Source organism: Panicum virgatum, chromosome 9N (assembly GCF_016808335.1).
Source record: "Panicum virgatum strain AP13 chromosome 9N, P.virgatum_v5, whole genome shotgun sequence".
NCBI lineage: Eukaryota > Viridiplantae > Streptophyta > Magnoliopsida > Poales > Poaceae > Panicum > Panicum virgatum.
The window spans coordinates 8519999-8542455 of record NC_053153.1 but is presented as its reverse complement, the minus strand read 5'-3'; the positions used below and the strand labels follow the sequence as shown (position 1 = coordinate 8542455).

Here is a 22457-nt window from a genome sequence, read left to right as displayed (position 1 = left end):
CAGGCCCTTGACCTCCTTGAACTCCAGCTCCAACAACCTCCGCCCACGCCGCCACACGCCCCCGGCGGGCCGCCTCCTCCTCTCCGGCGGCGCGGCTGCGGCGAGGCCGTCCTTGCCCGAGAGGATGGTCTCGAGCCGCGCGTGGGTGCCGTTGTCGAGGAGCCGAAGCGGCTCTAGGCCCCGCGGTGGCCTCGTGGCATCGCGTCCGCCGGTGCCGCAGCCCGCCGCCGCCGGCCGTGGGGCTCAACGCGGGAACCGGCCCCGCCGGCGCGCGGTCCGCCTCGCCCTCCTCTCGCTCCGGCTCCCTCCTTCCCCGCGTGATTTTGCCTCTGCCGTTGGAGACAAGAAATTTTGTGTGTGCGAGGCATGTACTATGTGCGAGGCAAACGAACCAATGCCTCTCTCATTTTGCGTTCCGTTGTTGAAGTCAGTCTAAGCGGACACCGACACTGCACCAAACAGTGGGATAGATAGAATATTCTATGCAACCTTCACTTGCAACACACGCTGCCCTTCGTTCGGTCCAGGGACCCTGCGCATGCGCACGCAAAGCTTCGCCGCCGGTGAGGTCCTGGCCGCTAGAATACTGACCCCTGTTTAGTTTCCTTCAAAATTCCAAAATTTACAAGATTCCCCATCACATCAAATCTTTGAATGCATGCATGAAGTATTAAATATAGCTAAACAAAATAATTAATTACACAATTTGTCTGTAATTTGTGAGACGAATCTTTTCAGCCTAGTTAATCCATGATGGGACAATAATTACCAAATATAAACGAAAGTGCTGTAATGCTTTACAGCTTCACTTTTACGCATCTAAACAAGGACCGAATACAACAATAGTGTAAACCTCGCCGTCAAGGGCTGAATACAACCATAGTCTAAACTGGACACGGGCTGCGAGATCAAAGAAAAATGGAGGACTGGGTATTTTACATCTAGGTAAATTCACGAGAGCACTTCGCGCTCAAGTGGCTGTGGCGAGCTTGGAATCCAGAGGACAAACCTTGGATCGGCAATGAGCTGCCTTGCAATGAAACAGACCAACAACTTTTTGCAGCAGCAACAAACATCACAATTGGAAATGGAGAGAAAATATCCTTTTGGAACAACGCTTGGATTCAGGGTCTCCGTGCAAAGGAACTGGCACCGTCTGTCTACAAAATCTCAAAGAAGAAGAATAGAACGTTACAGGAAGCTTTAAATGGCAACACATGAATCAAGGATTTGGACCTCCTACACCCATCTTTCTCTGCACAACTCTTTGTGGAATTTGTGCAACTTTGAAAGATTGTTCAACAGGTAAACTTGAGGCTGCACAGTCAAGATGAAATAGCTTGGATGTTTAGCGAGTCTGGCCAGTTTTCGACAAGCTCAGCTTATCATGCGCAATTCCTAAGGTCGATTAGCACAAACCTCAACGAAATCATTTGGTCGGCTTGGGCACCTCCAAAATGCAAATTCTTCAGCTGGCTTGCGGTTCAAGATAGAATTTGGACAGCGGGCAGATTACATGCGAGAGGTTGGCCACACAACCCGGTTTGTGTACTTTGCCGCAGGGCTCCTGAGACTGGAATGCACCTCTTCACCGAATGCAGGTTGACTAGGCATATTTGGGTGGATATTTCTACTTGGCTAGGGGAACCATCACTACATCCGATAAATTGGAAACAAACAGCTTCAGTCCATGAGTGGTGGTCGGCGTTGGCCGGGACACGAGGAATTCCGCGCAGAGGTTTGAAATCCATAGTCATCTTTGTTTGTTGGGAAGTTTGGATGGAGCGCAACGCTCGTATCTTCAACCGTACAGAAGCGCCCTCTTTCATGGTGCCAACAAAAATTAGAAATGAAACCGCTTTGTGGATTGTGGCGAGTGCGAAGCACCTAGCACACCTTATTGGTAGAGTGTGAGTCCACTTGTGTTTTTAGCACCCCATTTTTTTCTGGCTTTGTGCTAATCTCTATACAGTTTTGAAGCCTCTTGGCTTTCCTTCTTATTAATACAACCGGCAGCTCTCCTGCTGGTTCCGTTTAAAAAAAAACCTCGCCAGCCGGTCGGTTCAGTTTGAATGCAAACCGACGCCGCTACCGCTAGCTCTAGCTCCATCCATAGCGTCATCGCGGCAGAAAAAAAGGCGGGCGCATGATGGCACCGGAAAAGGAGTGCGCGCATGGCATGATGATGCATGCCCGGGCCCGGGAGAAGAAAGACACCGCTGCTAGTGCCAAATTCTAGGGGAAAGCAGGCGGTTAGTTGCCGATCCTTTCGACGCTTTTCTTTTTGCCCCCTGTCGCCGCTCGCCTGGCCAAATCGATCCCATCGCACGCACCGGCTCCAGGGGAGGGGCGACGATGGGTACGAGCGGATGGAGACTGCCAGACTGGAGAGCATGCGTGGAAAAAGCTCCTCCGGTGGTTGCATGCTGCGAAAGGTAGCAAGATTTTTACCCTAGAGGGCGGCTAGCATGTACCTTACCTCGGTGATCCGATTTGGAGCCCATGTGAAAGACCGGATCGGGTGCTCTAGCCTAAGAGGGGGAAGGGGTGAATTAGACTACCTAAAACCTTAACCTATAACTCCAACAAAAATTGCACAGTAATAAACTAAAACATGCTATCTATATATGCAACTAAGGTTGTTCTAGTGTGAAACCCCTATCCTAAAAGATTTTAGCAACCTATAGCCTTTCCTATCAAAAAACTACTCTATAAAAGTAAAGACATACAAGAATTGCTAGTATGAAATGCGGAAACGTAAAGAGTGGGATAGGAGAAAGCAAACTCTTGACGCGGGTGTTTATCCCGTGGTTCGGTTAGCCACAAAGGCACCCCTACATCCACGTTGTTGAAGCACTCACTAAGAGTATTGCTTCTTGGCAATTAAGTCTCTCCCGTGAGCTCAATCACGGTCACCTTGATCCCGATTTCCACTAAGGAGATTCTCCACAAAAGATGGAGGTCTCCACATCCTCCGCACAAAGATCGTCCACGCCGCTTCACACCAAGTCGAGGGTCGTTGACGTTGCCGGCGAGTTTCAAAGCTCCAAGGGGCCAGCGCACCAAGATGTCTTCTTTGGTTCACAAGAAAACCACAGCATAAAGGCACGAAGTCTTGCTTGTTCACTCTCTAAAGAGCTAACCTAACACTAACACTCTCAAATATGTGCTAAGAACTAAAGATATGATCAATAAGCACTTGAATGGCTTGGAGATGTTCTTGGGTGTGTTTGAGGCTTGTAGCAACTCCAGCAATCTTCAAATGGCCGGGGGATGGCATATATATAGGCCACCAAGTGGAGAGAGCCATTGGGAGCCGTTACCCAACTTTCTGCGTGGCGTCGGATAGACCGACGGTAGGGCGCCGAATCATCCGATCACTCTGCGCCCTGAGGTAGCCGTTGGGTCTTTTGACACGTGACGTAGGAGGCACCGGATAAACTGATGGGGTGGCTTCGGTTCATCCGGTGTGCGTCGGATCATGTGGTGCTGAATGCATCTTCGGCTGGCTGCTGACGTTATTGCTCCGACGCAATGCTCCTTTGCTCGTCGGATCATCCGGTGCTGAAGACTTCGCTTTAACGCGCTTGACATGCTCTCTAGTATATCCTCCGGTGATTACTCCGATGCTCCGACTTGGCATCGTCGGATCATCCAGTGCTACTTGGCTTTTCTCCCACCAGTGCAGCAAATTGCACCGACGTCTACGTGTCGGTTTATCCGGTGCTAACCGGATACTCCGGTGACCCTGCATCAGATCATCTGGTGCCACTGGCTTCTGCAGAACTCGTCCATTTCAATCTTTCTTTGAATTCTTTCTTCGTGTTTTACTTTGTTTGGCCTTTTTACTTCATCCCTGGGATCTATAAATGTTTACTTGACAAACTCATTAGTCTCATTGATTGCGTTGTTACTCAATCACCAAAATCACAAAACAATGGCCTAATAGGGCCATTTTCCTTACAATCTCCCTCTTTTTGGTGATTGATGACAACACAATCAAAACAAGTATAAATTTTACGAAAATTGACAAATTGACCCACTTACACTTGCTTGGATGCTTACCATCATCCAATGTTGACATGGCCTCCCCCTAAATCCATGATTCCCCCTTTGTTTATTCCCATGTTTGCTACTTCTTCTTCTTTTCCTCCTCCTTTGGAATCAAAGTTGTTCTCCCCTTTGGGTGATGCTCATTTTTATCTTGCTTTGATCTAAATTTCTCCCCCTTTAGAATCAAATCATCTAAGAAGGCTTGGCAAAACAATATAGATCAAAGGGAAAAGTTAGTAGTCTAGGGGGTTAGTTCCATGAATCACGATCCAATTTGTATGATATCAATGAAGATACCAATTGAGCGATTGCTAAGGTGGATCACAAAATCACGAAACTAGCATGACATGAGCTAAGCTTTCCACAAAGTATGTGCACAAAATGATAATGTAAAAATTATATGCACAACTAGACATTTGAAGGAGAAACCTTAGATCATATCATGCACGGAGGTAGCTCTATAAAAAAAGAATCGAAAAAGATATCAATTGAAGGAGTTATAGACCATGCATACCTCCGGGGGATTAGATACCTTGCATGCACCAATTTGAAAGTTTTGAGGTGAAGAGCACTTCGTACACCAAGGTGAGCAAATATATGAGCACATAGCCTATGAACTTAGATATTAAGTTCAATAGAGCATGACTCAATATGCATGAAAGCACACTAATTTGTCTAATCACTCTTATAGAGTTGTCAATTCACATTAGAAGTGAACAACATTCTCTTAGAGTGTTAATTCCGGAAAGAGACTACAAAAGATAAGCTTGAAAACAAGTTAGTCTCAAAATCACAAACCATAGGATGAGCTCCTCCTAAATGTGTGCATTTAGTGTTTGAATCACTAATCAAAAGTATGCATATTGTTTTTGACAACAATGGGAAGTTTACCCTATAGCTTGTGCTCATGGTACACAAATGAAACACATATCTCATGAAGTCCATGTACCATGAAGGGTAACCTTGTGTAGCTTTTTACACACTTATCAAACCATATAGGTTGCTCATGGGTTAGAATCATGACACAAGCAACCCACCATATATAGCACTAAGTGATGCAATGCAAACAACCTAGCAAGGGCAATGGAGCTACATGATGATTGAATTGAAATCTAGCTACCATTATCTTATGGGGGACTTGGGCAATAAATGTCCAAGATGTGAGTTTGGCTTGTTTAACTTGAATCCTTCATCTTCTAGTTAGCCAAGCCTCCAAATCCCCTGAAGCCATACTTGGGCTTCAAGTCTCCTTTGGAACCGATACTATTTGAGGCCCCTTCATATTGGTGATGACATTTTTGGGCACCCAAATGGAGTGATTCCAACTCCTTTCTTGCTTCCCAATTTTGTGAGCAACCACCTTGCCATTGATTTTCTTTTTGATCACATAGGAGGTGTTGTTACTTTTGTTCCTCCGGTGGGGCTTGGTGTAGATGAGAGAACTCTTGATTGTAAACTTCTTCTTGTTCTTCTCATCCGAAAACTTCTTCTTTGGTTGAGGACACTTGTTGGACTTGTGGCCTTCTTGATGGCACTTAGAGCAAGTCACGGTGGACCTCTTGTCAAGCTTCTACACCATGTCTTCATGTTTATCTTGAGAAGGTTGGACATTGCTCTCTATGTTTTTGTCTTTAATCTAGCCAAGTCCTTCATGAGCCTTTCTACTTCTTACTTGAGTTCATCATTCTCATTGACAATGGGGTCATCACTCATGGCATTTTTTATTGTAAGGGTTAGAGCAAGATTTATCAATTAAATCAATGCAAGAAGTTGAAGCATCTACCTTAGAAGTTGAGTTTGTACTAGGGGTAGATTGCTTTATTTCCAAAAAGTTATTAGTGTCATTAATGCTCTCAAATTTTGATTTGAGTTTTTCGTGTTCCTTGCTAAGCAATTTGAATTTGCACAATAAATCTTCATAATTTGTAGTAAGAAAATCATTAAAATCATTAAGAGCATTAAAGTTTTTAATTTATTTTAATTGCTTTTTAATGACTCTTTGGTGCTCATGAACAAAGTCAAGAAGATCGTCAATTGAAGGAGAGTCGGAGTCATCATCACTTACATTGTTATTCATATCTTTAGCCATGTGGCATGCGTTAGATGATGATGAGGCTCTCTTGTTAGTGCGGGTGGTGGTGCTCTTGATGGACTCATCACTTGAGCTTGAGTTTGAGCTTAATTCTACACCATCATCTACCCATTCTCCAAGAAAAACACAAGGTTCATCCTTGGGCTTTTTCTCCTTCTTTTGCTTCTTATTCTTCTTGTGTTTTCTCTCAACCTTTTGGGGAAAACTAGATGGTGAAATACTTAACTCTTCCCCGTTGAACCGTGAAGCCATTTCTAAAGAATTCGACCCTTCCTCAAAGAGCTAACTCACTAGGCGGTGAATCCTAACCGATCAAGTGAGTCGGTAAACACAAATTGACAATGAAATTGGCTTTTTTGAGAGAAGTGAGTTCCGGCTCTGATACCAATTGAAAGACCGAATCGGGTGCTCTAGCCTAAGAGGGGGAGGGGTGAATTAGGCTACTTAAAATCTTAACCTATGGATCCAACAAAAATTGCACAATAATAAACTAAAACATGCTATCTATATGTATAACTAAGGTTGTTCTAGTGTGAAACTCCTATCCCAAAAGAGTTTAGCAACCTATAGCCTTTCCTATCAAGAAACTACTCTATGAAAGTAAAGATATACAAGAATTGCTAGTATAAAATGCGGAAACGTAAAGAGTGGGATAAGAGGAAGCAAACTCTTAACGCGGGTGTTTATCCCGTGGTTCGGTTAGCCACAAAGGCACCCCTACATCCACGTTGTTGAAGCACTCACGAAGAGTATTGCTTCTCGGCAATCAAGTCTCTCTCGTGAGCTCAATCACGGTCACCTTGATCCCGATTTCCACTAAGGAGATTCTCCACAAAGGATGGGGGTCTCCACGTCTCCCGCACAAAGATCGTCCGCCCCGCTCCACACCAAGTCGGAGGGTCGTTGACATTGCCGGCGAGCTTCAAAGCTCCAAGGGGCCGGCACACCAAATTGTCTTCTTTGGTTCACAAGAGAACCACAGCATAAAGGCACAAAGCCTTGCTTGTTCACTCTCTAAAGAGCTAACCTAGCACTAACACTCTCAAATGTGTGCTAAGGACTAAAGATATGATCAATAAGCACTTGAATGGCTTTGGAGATGTTCTTGGGTATGTTTGAGGCTTGTAGCAACTCCAGCAATTTTTAAATTGCCGGGGGATGGCATATATATATATGCCACCAAGTGGAGAGAGCCATTGGGAGCCGTTACCCAACTTTCTGCGTGGCGTCGGATAGACCGACGGTAGGGCACCGGATCATCCGGTCACTCTGCGCCCTGAGGTAGTCATTGGGTCTTCTGACACGTGACGTAGGAGGCACCAGATAAACTGATGGGGTGGCTTCGGTTCATCTGGTGTGCGTCGGATCATCCGGTGCTGAATGCATCTTCGGCTGGCTGCTGACGTTATTGCTCCGACGCAATGCTCCGGTGCTGAAGACTTCGTTTTAACGCACTTGACATGCTCTCTGGTACATCCTCCGGTGATTACTCCGACGCTCCGACTTGGCATCGTCGGATCATCCGGTGCCACTTGACTTTTCTCCCACCAGTGCAGCAAATTGCACCGACGCCTACGCGTCGGTTTATCCGGTGCTAACCGGATACTCCGGTGACCCTGCATCGAATCATCCGGTGCCACTGGTTTCTGCAGAACTCGTCTATTTCAATTTTTTTAGTTCTTTCTTCGTGTTTTGGTTTGTTTGGCCTTTTTAATTCATCCCTGTGATCCATAAATATTTACTTGACAAACTCATTAGTCTCATTGATTGCGTTATTACTCAATCACCAAAATCACAAAATAATAGCCTAATAGGGCCATTTTTCTTACACCATGTCAGGCAGCGTGCATGTCAGGACAAGTATGGAGTCGTGGCAGCTAGCTGAAGCTAGTCGACCCAACCAACTGCTACTGTTTCTCAGACATCGGGAGGTGGGTAGACGGCGCCTCGCTTTCAGCTCCACGGCGCATGGGAGCCGGGCCGGCCGAGGAGACCAAGGTCGTGTTTGGTTGCAGGCTGTAAAAATTTTGAAAAGGCATCTTTCTATATTTGAATTATTAAACATAGACTAATCATAAAAATAATTACAGAACTCGTCTGTAAATCGCGAGACGAATCTAATGAGCGTAATTAATTTGTCATTAGAGGTTATTTACTGAAGCATTACTGTAGCAATTTAGCATCTAATTACAGCCTAATTAGGTTCATTAGATTCGTCTCGCCATTTACAGACAACAGTCGCAATGCGTTTTTTATTTCGTCTAGATTTAAGTCTCCAGGCAGGTGCCGGAAAAAAAATTTGGAATTTTGATTTTGGGAACCAAACACGGCCCAAATACATTGTCCTTGTTTGTTTTGCGGTATAATCGTAGCGTGCTAGGAAAAGTAACAACTTTGACCACTAATTACGATCTCAAACAAAATCAGTTTACAAAATTAACTTCAGAAACCCCGCGCTAATGATCCTGAAGAATCTAATGAGGTCTTTAACCGCGCGATTAGAAGATGGTTACTGTAGCATCGCTGTAGCTAATTATCAATTAATTACCGTCATTAGATTCGTCGCGAAAAGTTACACATATCTCTAAAAAATTTTACAAATATTTCATTTGTAATATTCTCTTCTCGAAAACGTGCACGCTAGTTTTGTTGCCAAATCAAACAGAGCCATTCTTGCCGTGCCCCCGCATCAGCGCGGCGGTGAGCTGTGGATTGGACAAGCATAGACAAAACCGCACCAACCAACGAGAGGTCCAGGCTGCAAGGCCCCAGGCCGAGTTGCGTGCTTAGTTCGCGAATTTTTTTTGAATTTGGCTACTATAATGCTTTCGTATTTATTTGATAATTAGTGTCTAATTATAGATTAATTAGTCTTAAAAGATTCGTCTCATCATTTCTAGCTAAACTGTGGAATTAGTTATTTTTTTAAATTACATTTAATGCTCCATGCATGTGTCCAAAAATTCGATGTGACAGAGAATTTTAAAAATTTTTGGGAACTAAACAGAGCCGAATGAGCAGTAAAGCAATGAATCGATGCCGGAACCCGGCCGAGAGGGTTGGTCGGAAGGACTGTACGGCCGGCGGCATCCCAATTTACAAGCAGTGTGTTCAGTTAATGCTGGAGCAGCAGCTTCCTGGATGCGGCGTGCAGTTTGGCCAGCTCGCAATTACTGCTGGACTGTAGCCTTCAGTTTACAGTCCACAAGCAGTGTGTTTAGATTAAAAAAAAATTGATCAAAAAATATCACATGGAATATTTGATACATCTATAGAGTATTAAATAAAATTTATTTATAAAAATCAGAAATCACGAGATTAATCTAATGAGTCTACTTAATTCATGATTTACAATAATAGTGCTATAGTAATCATTCGCTAATTATGAATTAATTAGGCTCATTAAATTCATCTCACGATTTAGAACACATCTGTTTAAAAAGTTTTGTAAATAGATTTTATTTAACACTTCTAAATATTAAAATTCTCTTTTCAAAAAAAATTAGCAAAAGATCTAAACACGATCTCTGATTTATGATCTAACAAAGTGCATTTGACTTCATCCCTGATTCAGAGAGTGTGCATTCGACTTCGATCAGGTTGACTGCTTGAGAGTTACAGGTTTTCAGCTACTGTGGAAGTGAAATTCACCTACAGCTTTCACCTGCGTCGGGTACCAGAACTCCAGAAGGCTGAAGCTGCATAACCCGCCGGCCGTGCCGTGACGCGCCTCCACCACCCGACGCGGGCCGGTCGCTCATCTTGAATGCGCCGCGGCGTGTAGCTCGTGCCGGGGCGCGCCGGGCTGGCCGGAAAACGACCCTGGAAAGGGAGCCGGATACTGGTTTTCAGGTTGACCGTAAATTCCAAAGCTCACGGTCGATCCGCCCACTCCGCGTCTTAGGTGCGCTATGCTATCTCCACACCTACCGCTCCCCCTTCCTTATTCTTTTCCCCTTCACCTTCTCATTTTTCCTCCTCCCCCCACCTTCTGCTCCATGGCAGCGAGCGCACGGGCCTCGTCGGGATGGAGCTGGCTCGGTGGCGGCGGAGAGGCACGGCGGCCGGGTGGCGCGACACGGTGCGGGATCCGCCCCCTTGGGCCGCCGTGCTCTCCGCCGCTCTGGGCCGCCGCTTCCTTCTCTTATTCTTTTCCCCTTCACCTTCTCATTTTTCCTCCTCCCCCACCTTCTGCTCCATGGCAGCGAGCGCACAGGCCTCGTCGGGATGGAGCTGGCTCGGTGGCGGCGGAGAGGCACGGCGGCCGGGTGGCGCGACACGGTGCGGGATCCGCCCCCCTGGGCCGCCGTGCTCTCCGCCGCCCTGGGCCGCCGCTTCCTTCTCCCGCCGCCGCGCGCCGCGGATCCGCCTCCCTGGGTCGCCGCTTCCTTCTCCCGCCGCCGCGCGCCGCGGATCCGCCTCCCTGGTCCGCCGCACGCTCCCCCGCCGGCGTCCCCTGCGAGATCTGCCTCGCTGGCCCGCCGCCGCCCGGATCCGCCTTCCTGGGTAGTGCGGCGGTGGCCGGGCGGCGGGAAGGCGCGGCGGGAGGCGGTGCCGCGGGCCGGCGGGGGAGGTAGGGTTTTTTTTTTATATCAAAATTTTTTTACCGACCAAAAATTTTACCCAAAATTTTTTTCCTTTTGATTTTGATGCAATTTTTTTTTCTATAAGCATTTTTTGTTTTCGGATGCAAAATTTTTTTTACTAATTTTTTTTCCTGAATGTAAAATTTTTCTTTTCAAAATTTCTCAATTTTTTGCCTCTCAAATTTTTGTTTCTAACATTTTTTCGTCAAAAAATTTTCTCTCTCCAAAATTTCTCTTACAAAAAAATTTCCAAAATCGGAAAACGACAAAAAAATTGCTAAAAATGGAAGAAAAAAACGGTCGGTAGATCGACCGTAGGGAGCCGCTCCCTACGGTCAACCGTAAATTAGCGAGACCCGAAAGGGAGACGGCAAGAGAACGAAACGGCCAGCGGTAAAGCGGATACCGGCTGATCAGTTCATTCAGGTTTCGGACAGTTCCCATCTGGCCGCCTAAAAAAAAGAAAAAAAAGGCACAAAGTTTGGTCAAAAAACAAAGGACCTGGTTAAATTACGGCCGTCTGTAATTTAGTCTTCCGCTAAGGCCGGCCTATTTTGGGAACAACGTGATCTGATTTTTCTTTTTTTGGCAAAAAAGACTGCCACTTTTCTCTAAGGCGGGTCCACTGCTACGTGAAACATGCACTACAGCACAATAAGGACAAAATACATGACACCAGCGTATGCAAAATCAATATCAAATTTAAAAAAAACTATAATTTTACAACCAAGCATCAAAATTAAAATTCAATCGCACCATTGTGTTGCCCCTAACTAAAAGATCAAAATAAGATCTCACTTCAATATGTTTCGATGATATTTTTTTAGTACTGTTCCAAAAACACTTTTGTTAAAAGTTGAAAGCATATCATAATAAACTCCAAGGCAGTTTAGAATAAATGTACAAGCAAATAGAACAAATTGATCTGAAGCAAATTAGAATAGACATACAAGCAAATAAAACGGAATTATGCACTTCTTGGCAGAATTCTGCACGATACGCATAGCAAATAAACACAGAAAATAAATCTGCAGACCTCATTTTCACTCTCCCATACGCAAAGCTTTGAAAAACAAGAAGCAAATTAGAACATATATAAACGTATTTCACCCATCTAAATTCTAAGCATTAACAAAAGTTTCAAAACTACTACCATACATGTGATTGCCAGCTTGCCTCCATAGTTGTACTGACCAAACAAAAAGATTAGGGCTACTAGAACTACTACGATGCTGCTCATGAATCAAAAATCGAGGTTGAGCTACAACTACACTGTTGCCAGTGACAATCTGATGAACTTTCAAGCCACCAAACACCAAGATGAAGAGCATGTATTGTGCCGATTCGATGAGAAATCTTGCAGACAGAAAAAAGGCACATCAGGTTTCAGGTCCTAAACATTGTTTTGTATGACTGAAACGAATAACAAGTGCAGATAGTATTAGGAGTAAAAATATCAGCAAGGCTGAATACCTCTGGTAACAAAACATTGCTAGTTCTATATAACCTAATTTATGATCATATTTTTGCTAATACAGAAACACAATATTGCCTAAAATTTCTAGCCATATTATTACCTAATGCACAACCATATTATTGCCTAAAACAATTGCATAATTTGCCTAATCTAGAATAACATTATTTCCTAATGAAATACATATTTAGACACAAAAAAATGCAATGAATGTACTTGCTCTCACTATATATGTACTTATTTACTTGAGCTGGTTCACATGCATCTCATGTCTTCTTCATGCATTGTACTTGATCTCCCCTGCAGGATAACTTGGCAACCTGTAATGTAAGAACAGAAAAAATAAAGAGAAATTTATAGTACATTTATTTGCCTATTCTCATAGCTATTATTATTTTCTAACTGCCTAATGATGTTCGGTAACTAATCAGATGCACCTGCAGGCAAGTCATGTTGGCGGCATCTCAACTATATACCATGATACCCAAACTAATCTAGCTGTCGATGGTCGTGCAACTACATCACCAAACCTAAACAACCCACCAAGATCAAAAGTTGAATGGTACGAAAAAGAGAAAATATGCTATAGCTAAGGGATGAATGCACAAGCAAACAGGAATAAGTGCAGGATTTGCAAGTCAACCAAGTCACACTGCTCCAAAAATGTATAGAGCAATGAGCAAGAGACTTCGATTCAGAAAAAGCTTGTGTTTGTTCATCTATTGAACCTAATCTATTTAGCCTATGATTGTAATGATGTAAAAGATTTGGTTCCAGACAAAAAGTGAGTCTATCACATGAGACTTATGAAAAGTGCTTGAACTGAACATTTAAAATGATATCTGAATAGTATTTAAATGCATACTAAAATTCATTAAAATGCTTCTGATAATGGTAATAGAAAGGTTTGTGGGTTGCAAACATCCGGTTTGTAGTTTTGCACTTGCTTAGTCAAGCCATCATGCTGGTTTACAAAAATTGCAAATGAAAATAATATAACTCTATACTTTGCACTTACCGTTACAAAGGCTACAAAAATTAGATGAGTAGGGGACGACCCACCTGCTTGGCCTTGATGCTGGTTCTGTGCTCTTGACATCAGACTGAAAATTCCTAGGACAGGGGAGAGGGCGGGATCATCATTAAAAAAAAGCAGGTTCATCCTAGGACAGTTTTGTGAACAGCAGTAGCTAGAAAACTAAAAAGCATAGCACAAAAAATGCTAAAAGTTAAAACACAAAAATGCTAAACTGAACTGAATAATTTGCTTGTTAATTTAGTATAAGTTACCCACAAATAAGAGTAGATACACTGGTTGACTAGCCCCTAAAGCGGCCTGAGAGAACTGCCTGAGAAAAATAGTGGCAGATATACACAAAGAAAAAAGCTGAAGCACAAAGCAGATAAAAATTAGCTGCATAGATGGGGTTGCCTAATGTTGTGTATTTGCCTAAAGGACAATAATAATTTGCCAACAGTAAACCACGTTATTGCCTGAAAAGATACTAACGTGTAAAAAAAACTGAATAATGGATGGGGTTGCCTAATGTCCCTTGTGTATTTGCCTAATGGATAACATGAATTTGCCAACAGTAAACCACGTTATTGTCTGAAAATACTAAGGCATAAAAAAAACTGATCAATGGATGGGGTTGCCTAATGTTCCTTGTGTATTTGCCTAATGGACAACATGAATTTGCTAACAGTAAACCACGTTATTGCCTGAAAATACTAATACGTAAAAAATAAACTGAACAAAAAAAATCACATAAGCGTACCTCATTGGATGGTTGAGGACACCCTTATTACTGATTTCGGCCCCTTGGCATTGTAACAATTGAGCTGCAAAAAAGAACTGCACATTTTAAACAAGGTGTGGGGAGGAATCTTAGTGCTGATAAAAAGGCCAATAGGGCTAAAACACACACAATGACTGCTATGTGGTGTGTGCTAGAAAGTGCCCCTTATGCTATAGCTTTGCAAGAATATAGTAATTACCATCAGGCTAAAAAATAGAAAAATCAGTAAAACTACCATCGGGCTAAAAAAGGAGATCATTCATCAGCAAAGCTACCATTCTTTGCACCAGGGGACCGTGCTATTTCAGTAAAATGCTGATTTCAAGTAAAAAAAACTACCATGAACTAGAAAAAATATCTTGCATCGCTACCATTTCCATGCAGCAGGGGACCATGCTATTTTCATAATAATAACAGGAAAGATCAGCAAAGCTACCATAGAACTAGAAGAATATCCTGCATCACTACTATTCAGCAAAAGCTACTTGACTACTATTGTGCTATCAATAATATACAGAAAATTGGTGGGAAAACTATACAGTTGCTACTACATAGTGCATCAGACCATGACTGGCCTGCTCCTCTGCTTTTTTCAAAAAAAAAAAGCACGAGGCCTTCACTCCGATGACATGAAAAAAAATCCCCAAGCGCCCCTAAAACTAAACTTGAACCCTAGACCTTCAACAAAACCATATCATAAGGGGGGCGAGAGAGAGATGGGGAAATCATCACCCCAGGGAGGGGGGAAATCGTGTGGGGGCTCGCTCACCTTGTGAGACCCCTACGCTTCAGAATCCCCTTCCCAATGATACCGAGCAGGTAGAAGCGGCGAGCTGTGAGTGATTGGATGCGAAATCTGCACTCAAACGCGCGTGGAATGAAGATCAACCTCAGCAGCTGATCGAGGGGGATGGATTTGGGGCTAAAACAGAGGCACGCACTCACCTAGTCTCAACCGCCATGGCGCCCCTGCCCACCACCTCCTCCTCGTCTCTTCATCCAGGTACCACGGCGGATTCCGGATGCGAGCATCGTTGATCTCCGACAAAACAAAAGAAAAAATATCGCATGAAAATGCATCAAAAAAATGTCGAAACAGGGGGATGTTTGATGCGTGGAACACAGCGATTTGCTTACTTGCTTCTGGAATCTCCGCTTCCGCACCACCCACAGATCACCGCCGGGCTCCCCCCTCCCCCCAACCCACCCACCCCCTCCCCCGGGGCGGATGAAGGCGATGATGTGTTGGGGGGGGTGCGAGCGGACGATGAGAATCGCCCGGTGGATGAGGAGAGAGAGAAATCCTAGAGAGAGAAGGGATGACGAGCTGAAATGGATAGGCGCACGACACGAGGCTCTCCTCTTTCTAAAAAGTAGGATCGTGCTGAGCAACTGCGGTGGAAGCTTCGCATCGTTGGATGGAACCGGCCGTACTACTGGCCAAACATATGGCCGGCCATTATGAAGTCATTACCAAAAACAAATGCATGTACATGGAGTGTTGGGTACTGCTCGTATTACGGTATTGGTAGCCGTATTCTTTACGGTTAAGATCGGTCGCCGGCCGGCACTGCCCACCTAACATACACAAAAAATACATCAGAACAATGAAATGCAGTTGTTCATCTCATGTCGGCTTCGCCGTACTCTCGGATCGTTGCTGCAAATTGTTTTTGGCATCCACATCTCTTTTCCCTCCCTTTTGCAAAGCTTTGTTGGGTGTGTTGGTTGACGCAAGAAAGAGTCGCCCCGCCTTTTCTCCTCTATCATTTCCCTTTCACTGTACACTAGGGTTTTTTCTCTGCTGTCCAAATCCAAGCCGTAGACCCTAGACCGGCAGCAGCAGTTGCAAGTCAACCCCCCCCCCCCAGTACTTTCCAAGCGTTTTGCCTGACATGGAGTGGTTAGCTCACACCTCAAGTCCTGGACACACCTCATCTCCCTCCCCAGCCGAGAGAACCCGAGCTAGAAAAGGCACTAGATGAGCGGCGGCGGCCAACAAGCGGATCGACGATGAGCGAAGATTTTCCAACTAAACCATGAGCGAAACAGCGAGACGTTGCTTTGCATACATGTCATCGGCTGGCTGTGCTTCCTTGTTTATCCCCAGCAATAACTTCCTGCTGACAGCTGACACCGGGGGGGGGGGGATTCTGATGCCAATTTATTTGGAGAAATTTGCATTGTTGACACTTGAAACGTTGGGCTTCGCAGATTTGACATCCGAAACGTTGGCTTCGCACTATTGACACTGCAAACATGTAGTAGCTTGAGTCCCATGACATTTCTACTTTTTTAATTTATTTCGCATTCTTTTTAATCAAAATGGAATGGGAAATGTCTGTTCTACCCTTCTCTCATCACCAGAGCTGGATCGAACACCATCAGACTCTCTTCTTTTAGCTGCGCCTGAACCAAAATCGACAGCCACAAGATATTTTAACAAAAATATTTCTACGCTACAACATCTACATTAGAGCAACACTAGTTCATAAACGAAACAGGATTCACACACAAGTTGTTCGGATCCTTGCAAGCACAAGTCTATCACACACACAGTTGACATACATCTCAACCAGCTAGGTTGAATAGTTCAAACACATAATTCATAACTAAACTCGAGCAATTCATTCAAACAGACCAAAATAAATTCTCTCATCAGACATGCAAGTTAATGTCTCTTCCTCTTCTTTGGTGTCAGCTTTTTTGAAGTTGGCTTCTTAGTCTGGGGTGAACTGGCCATGGTAGCTTGTGAAGTGCTACTCTCTCCACGAATCAGCAGCTTTTTTGAAGTTACCGTCTTAGTCTGGGGTGAACTGGCCATGGTAGCTTGTGAAGTGCTGCTCTCTCCATGAATCATTGCAAGTTGCCTACAGATTGATATCATCTTATCTAGTCAGGCTCATAGGTTAGTAAATGATGTGTTGAGATGTCAAGTTCAATAATTATGCTCACCTTCTTGTCATCACTCCCGGACTGTCATGCAAAATTACATCTGGAGCTGCAGTGGACCTTGGTGGTGTGGACGGTTCAGTTGGGCGTGCTTTGGTAACATTCTTTCTTGGCTTCCGCGGAGGTCTGTGTTGCATTGTAAAAAATGCACATGCATTAGTATGTGAAAAACCAAACATACCTGAGAAGCACCTCCTTCAACAGAACTGACATGTGCATCACCTTCCTGTGTTGCATTTGCTGGAGCAGCCATCTTGGCCCTTTCATCCTCATTCCCCAAGCCCAACATTAAATACATTTGATCATCGGCCATTGTTTCTATTCTTCCCTCCTCATCCTGAAACTCTTGAACTTGCAATGGTGGAGAATTCGAGGAACTACCCACCATCCCAAGAGCAACCCTCTCAATCGGATCAAGCATGGAAATATTTGCAGGGTCTCTAATCTCTATCATACACGCACGGTCCAGATCCGGCCAACTAGATTTTTGTGAAAATAAAAAGTTAGAGTTAGGGTTCCTTCTACCGATCGATTTCTCGTCAAATCCAGTGCATACCATTGATAAATAGATAAAAGGAGTCAATGAGAGATGAATTACCCCTCCTCATCTTCATAGAGGCCCATCTGAAGCCGTCGTGGAAGCCGCCTCTCCCCTTCCTTCCCCCCAGGCGCTCCGCCTCTGAGATGCCCGTGGGGCTAGGACCTTGTGATGAGTGATTGAACAACACAGTGTGCGTGTGACGTTTCTCTTGGTTGGTGTCGATGCAGGTGATAGGTGGAGACTGAACATGCGGCGACGTGTGAAGAATGAAGATATGATGCCACGCCGATGGACTGAGAGCGGTGAAGGGTGGATCAAGACTTGCGTTCGAGGGATTTGAGATCGTGCGGTGTATGTCTACTGTACCTGACGACATAGCGAGAGAACGTTGGTGGACGGTTTCTTGGTTAAGCCACAAAACCAAGATCCCGGACGTTCGTTGCGGCGGACGTGGCTGAAGACGGGGACAATTGTCGATCGCGAGAAGATTCCGGATCGTCGTGCGGCGAGATCACGGGACGCCATGGTGCTAGATGGAAGGATCGCGGACATCGAGATTGTTTGCCGTGGAGGATGATATTGAGTGATACGCGCCGACTACGTTAATTTGATTTACGTAATGGCAAATTTGTAATTTAGGTAGTGCCACCCTATGGGTTATAAATATGTGGCACCTAGGATTGAGGGGTATGCGTTTTAGGGTTTTTGGGCGTTTGCTACAGTAGCCGCCTCCCTGAAGCTCTTCTTGCGTGCACTCCTCTCTCCAGTCTAGCCTAGGGTTTAATTTCTAGTGAGGGATTTTTGTTGATCTCTCTAATCAAGAGAGGGAGGACGATCGGGCGGAGGCTAGATGCAATTTTGTAAGAACAAGTACTTGGTTTAATACTTTATCATTAAGTATTGTTCTTCGTTTCATTGCATCGTGCTTATTTGTTCTTCGTCAGGTTTATCGTCGGTTTCAATCTAGGTTTTCTTGATCTGCATTTTATACTTAATTTCCTTGCATAATATTTTGAGAATAGATTTCTAGTGATCTTGTGAACCTATGTTTCGAGTTTCCTCGCGTTTGGATCTAATTTGCTAAAGTTCTTGAAATTTGGGAGTTTGATCTGTTTGCTTCCGTGCGAAATTATTTTGAGTTGCTCCCATTCACCCCCCTCTGGTCGCATTTTCCGGTCCTACAGCCTCCCGCTCTCGGACCCCCGGTCCCACTCCCCGCGCGGCCGCCGCTCCCGCTCCCGCACAAGGACGCCGAACGACGCGTGGTGGGGGACGCCGGACAGCGCGGTCGCCTGGAGATGGGGCTTGGGGGAGGGGCGGACGGCGCGCGCCGCGGACCGCGGACGGGCGGGCGAGACCGCAGGGGGCGGCTGCGCAGCGCGCCTGCGCCTGCACCGCGGCGCGAGACGGCGTCGGCAGGCGGCGGCGCGTCGGCAGCTGCGCGAGACGGCGCGTGTGCGGCTGCGAGACGGCGTCGGGGGGGCGTCCGTGCGACTGCGCGTCTGCGCCTGTGCGATGCTGGGCTGAGGGAAAAGGAAGATAAGGATAAGGGCACAAGTGTCATTTCGCATGCTAAATTGATGAAAAAGAACGACAAATGTATTACAAAGCTACAAATGTCACAGGAGTCGAGCGACCTCACGTTTGTAGCGTCATTTTATCGAAGCCAGTTTCGAGTGTCAAAACTGCGAAGCCGTTTCTTTCAAGTGTCAACAGCGCAAATTTCTCATTTATTTGGCCAGGGAGGCGCCCTAAATTGCCACACCTACCAGCTCGCCCCAAATCATACGGCGACGGGCGGCGGGGTGGATGTAGCCGCCGTCTTCTGCTTCTTCTTGCTCCGGATCGTAGCTTGACGGAGCGTACCGGGCAGGGCAGCGGCCATGTCGGCGTCGGTCCGGCACGGCTCGTCGAGGGCCCAGGCATGGTGAGTACTTAGCTGCTGCTGCTGCTTACTTGGATTGCGGTGGTTTGCTGCGGAATTGCGTTGCTTTCGCGTGCTTTCTTCATGGGTTCTCCGTTTCGCGCCAGGTTCTGCACCACCGGGCTGCCAAGCGACGTCGTCTTCGAGGTGCACGACATGAGTTTCCACCTCCACAAGGTAAGTTCTTGGGCCATTGCTCAAAAAAAAAAAGTTCTTGGGCCGCTGTTCTCTGTTTCTTTGGGTCTTTGATGCTCCCCTGCGTCGTGCTCGGTGGAATTCCCCTGAGGGTTCGCGCACCCGCAGTTCCCGCTCATGGCCAAGAGCCGCAAGATCCACCGCATGCTCACCGAGCAAGAGGAGCAGCGGCCGGCGCGGCGGCGGCGGCGGCGAAGGACTAGTGGCGACGGAGGCGATTCCGGCGATGACGGTGCTGCGGAAACAGAGATTGAGGAAGCAGAGGAGGAGGAGGAGGAAGTGGAGCGGGATGAGCAACAGCAGGTTAGGAGGGAGGGCGACGGGCAGGTGTACAGCATTGTCTTCCCGGACTTCCCGGGCGGGCCGGGCACGTTCGAGGTGGCGGCCAAGTTCTGCTACGGCGTCCGCGTGGACCTCACCGCCTGGAACGTCGCGCCGCTGCGGTGCGCGGCCGAGTACCTGGAGATGACGGAGGACCACGCCGAGGACAACCTCGCCGCGCGCGCGGAGGCCTACCTGGAGCAGACCGTGCTCCGGCACCCCTGCGACGCCACCAAGGCGCTCAAGTCCTGCGAGGAACTGCTGCCGCTCGCCGAGGAGCTCGGCATTGTGGACCGCTGCGTCGAGGCCATCGCCGCGCGCTCGTCGGCCGCGTCGCGGTCCTGGTTCGACGACCTGGCCGTGCTCGGCCTGCGCATGTACAAGCGGGTCATGGCGGCCATGGCCACGCGCGACGACGTGAGGGCGGAGGCCCGGGAGAGCTGCCTCGTGTCCTACGCCAGGAGCACCATCCCGGGGCTGTCGAGGTCCATACGGCGGCGGCTCGCGTCCGCGCCGGTGTCGTCGGAGGTGGAGCAGAAGGAGCTCCTGGAGGCGGTGGTCGCGAGCCTCCCCGCGGACAAGTGCTCGGGGCGCGTGGTCACCGCCAAGTTCCTGTTCGCGCTGCTCCGGACGTCGCACATCCTGCGCGCCTCGGACGCGGCGCGCGCGGCGCTGGAGCGCAAGGCCGCGACGCAGCTGGAGCAGGCCGCGCTGGAGGACATGCTCATCCCGAGCTACTCCGGCGCCGCGGAGACGCTCTACGACGTGGACTGCGTCGAGCGGATCGTCAGGTACTTCCTCGCCGAGGAGGAGCTCGGCGGCGAGGCGGAGTCGTCTTCGGCCGCGATTGAGGAGGAGGCCGCCCAAGTGCCGCGGCCGTCCGCCGTGGCCGTGGTGCAGGTGGGCAAGCTGGTGGACAGCTACCTCGCCGAGGTCGCGTCCGACGCCAACCTGAAGCCCGCCAAGTTCTGCGAGCTCGCGCTGTCGTTGCCCGAGCATGCCCGCATCTACGACGACGGCGTCTACCGCGCCGTCGACATCTACCTCAAGGTACGTGCGTGCGCTGCCAGGTCACGACGCGGTCTGTAGCAGCATGTCGTCCACGTCGAAGGACCAGGAAAAGATGGCCCCTTTTGAGGTGTCGCTGCCAGAGATCTCATCTCTTTTTTCTGGGTGATTGGTGTGCGCTGTGCAGGCGCACCCGCGGCTGACCGCGGAGGAGCGGGACAGGGTGGTGGGCGTGGTGGACTGCCGGAAGCTGACGGTGGAGGCGTGCACGCACGCGGCGCAGAACGAGCGCCTCCCGCTGCGCGCGGTGCTGCAGGTGCTCTTCTTCGAGCAGCTGCAGCTCCGCCGCGCCATCACGGGCACGCTGCTCGCGCCCGCCCCTCCGCGCGCGGCGGCGCTGGCGCAGGAGAGCCAGGTGCTGCGGCTGGACATGGACAGCGTGGCGAGCCGGGTGCAGGAGCTGGAGCGCGAGTGCTCCAGCATGCGGAGGGCCATCAAGAAGATCGACGGCCGCGGCGGCAGCCGGTCGCCCGGCGGTCGCAGCCCGGACGGCGGCGACGGATCGGGGCCCGCGGCGGGAGGGCGGAGGGCGCGGCACGGGTGCAAGTTCAGCACGCAGGTGTGCGACTCGCAAGCGCGCAACGTGGTGGCGTCCAGGGCGTCCAGGATGGGGATGAGCCCGTAGGCCGTGGCCCGTACGTTCAGTTGCAGGGCTCGTCCGTATCCTTCGGCGCTCGATTCAAGCATGAACTTTTTTCAAGCAATCGCAAACAATCCGATGGGACACGAGAATGCTGAGAAGTTTCAGACCGTTAACCGTTGGAGAGATCCAAGATCTCAGGCCCCGCACGTTTTCGTCTCAGATCCATGGGCCTGAATGGCACCGTGTCGACCTCGACGACCTGAGACGGAGGGATGAGAATCCATGTGCGCTGTCTGTACCAGGAGGCGCGGTTTGTATAATGTAGGCTCGTTTCTACTGTACTCGATTGCGTACATGTCCAATAGTCAGTTGCTACTCCGTTTGACATGGATGCCATACAAGTGACAGCCCTCTCCGCCGGACCTGTCGGGGTTTCATCAGGTTGCAGTACACGCGGGAACATATTGCTTTGAACAAGACATCGGAAGGGCCAGTAACTTTCGTTGGTCGCGTCCTCTTCCCCTGAAATGTGTGTTGGTGGCTCATCGCGGAAAGCCTGAATTGTTGCTGAAAGTAAGCACTCCATCTGACAGGTGACAACGACGAATCCAACCATTCTCTTTTCTTGGTGGGTGCCGAAACTTTGTGCTCGCCCTTTTTGATCGTGCCCCTGCAATCTTCTAGTACTAGCTTGTGGAGATGGATTCTGCATTTCTGCATCCTGCAGGTTGTTAAAGAGAACGGGGAATGATTCGTACAAGAAATGAAAATTGTAAAGTTCTGGGCTGCCTTCTTTTTTTCTTGGGCCAGCGCTTGTTTAACGACGCTCTGTCGACGGGGGCCCGTTGTTATTTTTCCTTGAAACGAAC

At 47.7% G+C, this 22457-nt stretch overlaps 1 protein-coding gene and 2 long non-coding RNA genes across 3 annotated transcripts; 1 reads left to right on the top strand and 2 right to left on the bottom strand.

Moving 5' to 3' along the window:
• Positions 1–11833: 11833 nt before the first annotated feature.
• On the bottom strand, positions 11834–15174 carry LOC120692646. The gene is made up of 6 exons (XR_005682692.1): positions 14950–15174; positions 14774–14860; positions 13984–14047; positions 13224–13318; positions 12451–12525; positions 11834–12087 (listed from the first exon to the last, which is right to left on the bottom strand). It is a non-coding gene; the product is annotated as an uncharacterized LOC120692646 (long non-coding RNA).
• A 1234-nt stretch (positions 15175–16408) lies between these two features.
• On the bottom strand, positions 16409–17636 carry LOC120687591. Its single transcript, XR_005680786.1, has 4 exons — positions 17555–17636; positions 17179–17435; positions 16960–17082; positions 16409–16874 (listed from the first exon to the last, which is right to left on the bottom strand). It is a non-coding gene; the product is annotated as an uncharacterized LOC120687591 (long non-coding RNA).
• A 1595-nt stretch (positions 17637–19231) lies between these two features.
• On the top strand, positions 19232–22065 carry LOC120692304 (BTB/POZ domain-containing protein At5g66560-like). Its single transcript, XM_039975571.1, has 4 exons — positions 19232–19424; positions 19529–19598; positions 19725–20987; positions 21133–22065. Exons 1-4 carry the CDS (start codon positions 19381–19383, stop codon positions 21628–21630), a joined length of 1875 nt encoding a protein of 624 aa, XP_039831505.1. The 5' UTR covers positions 19232–19380; the 3' UTR covers positions 21631–22065.
• Positions 22066–22457: the final 392 nt, after the last annotated feature.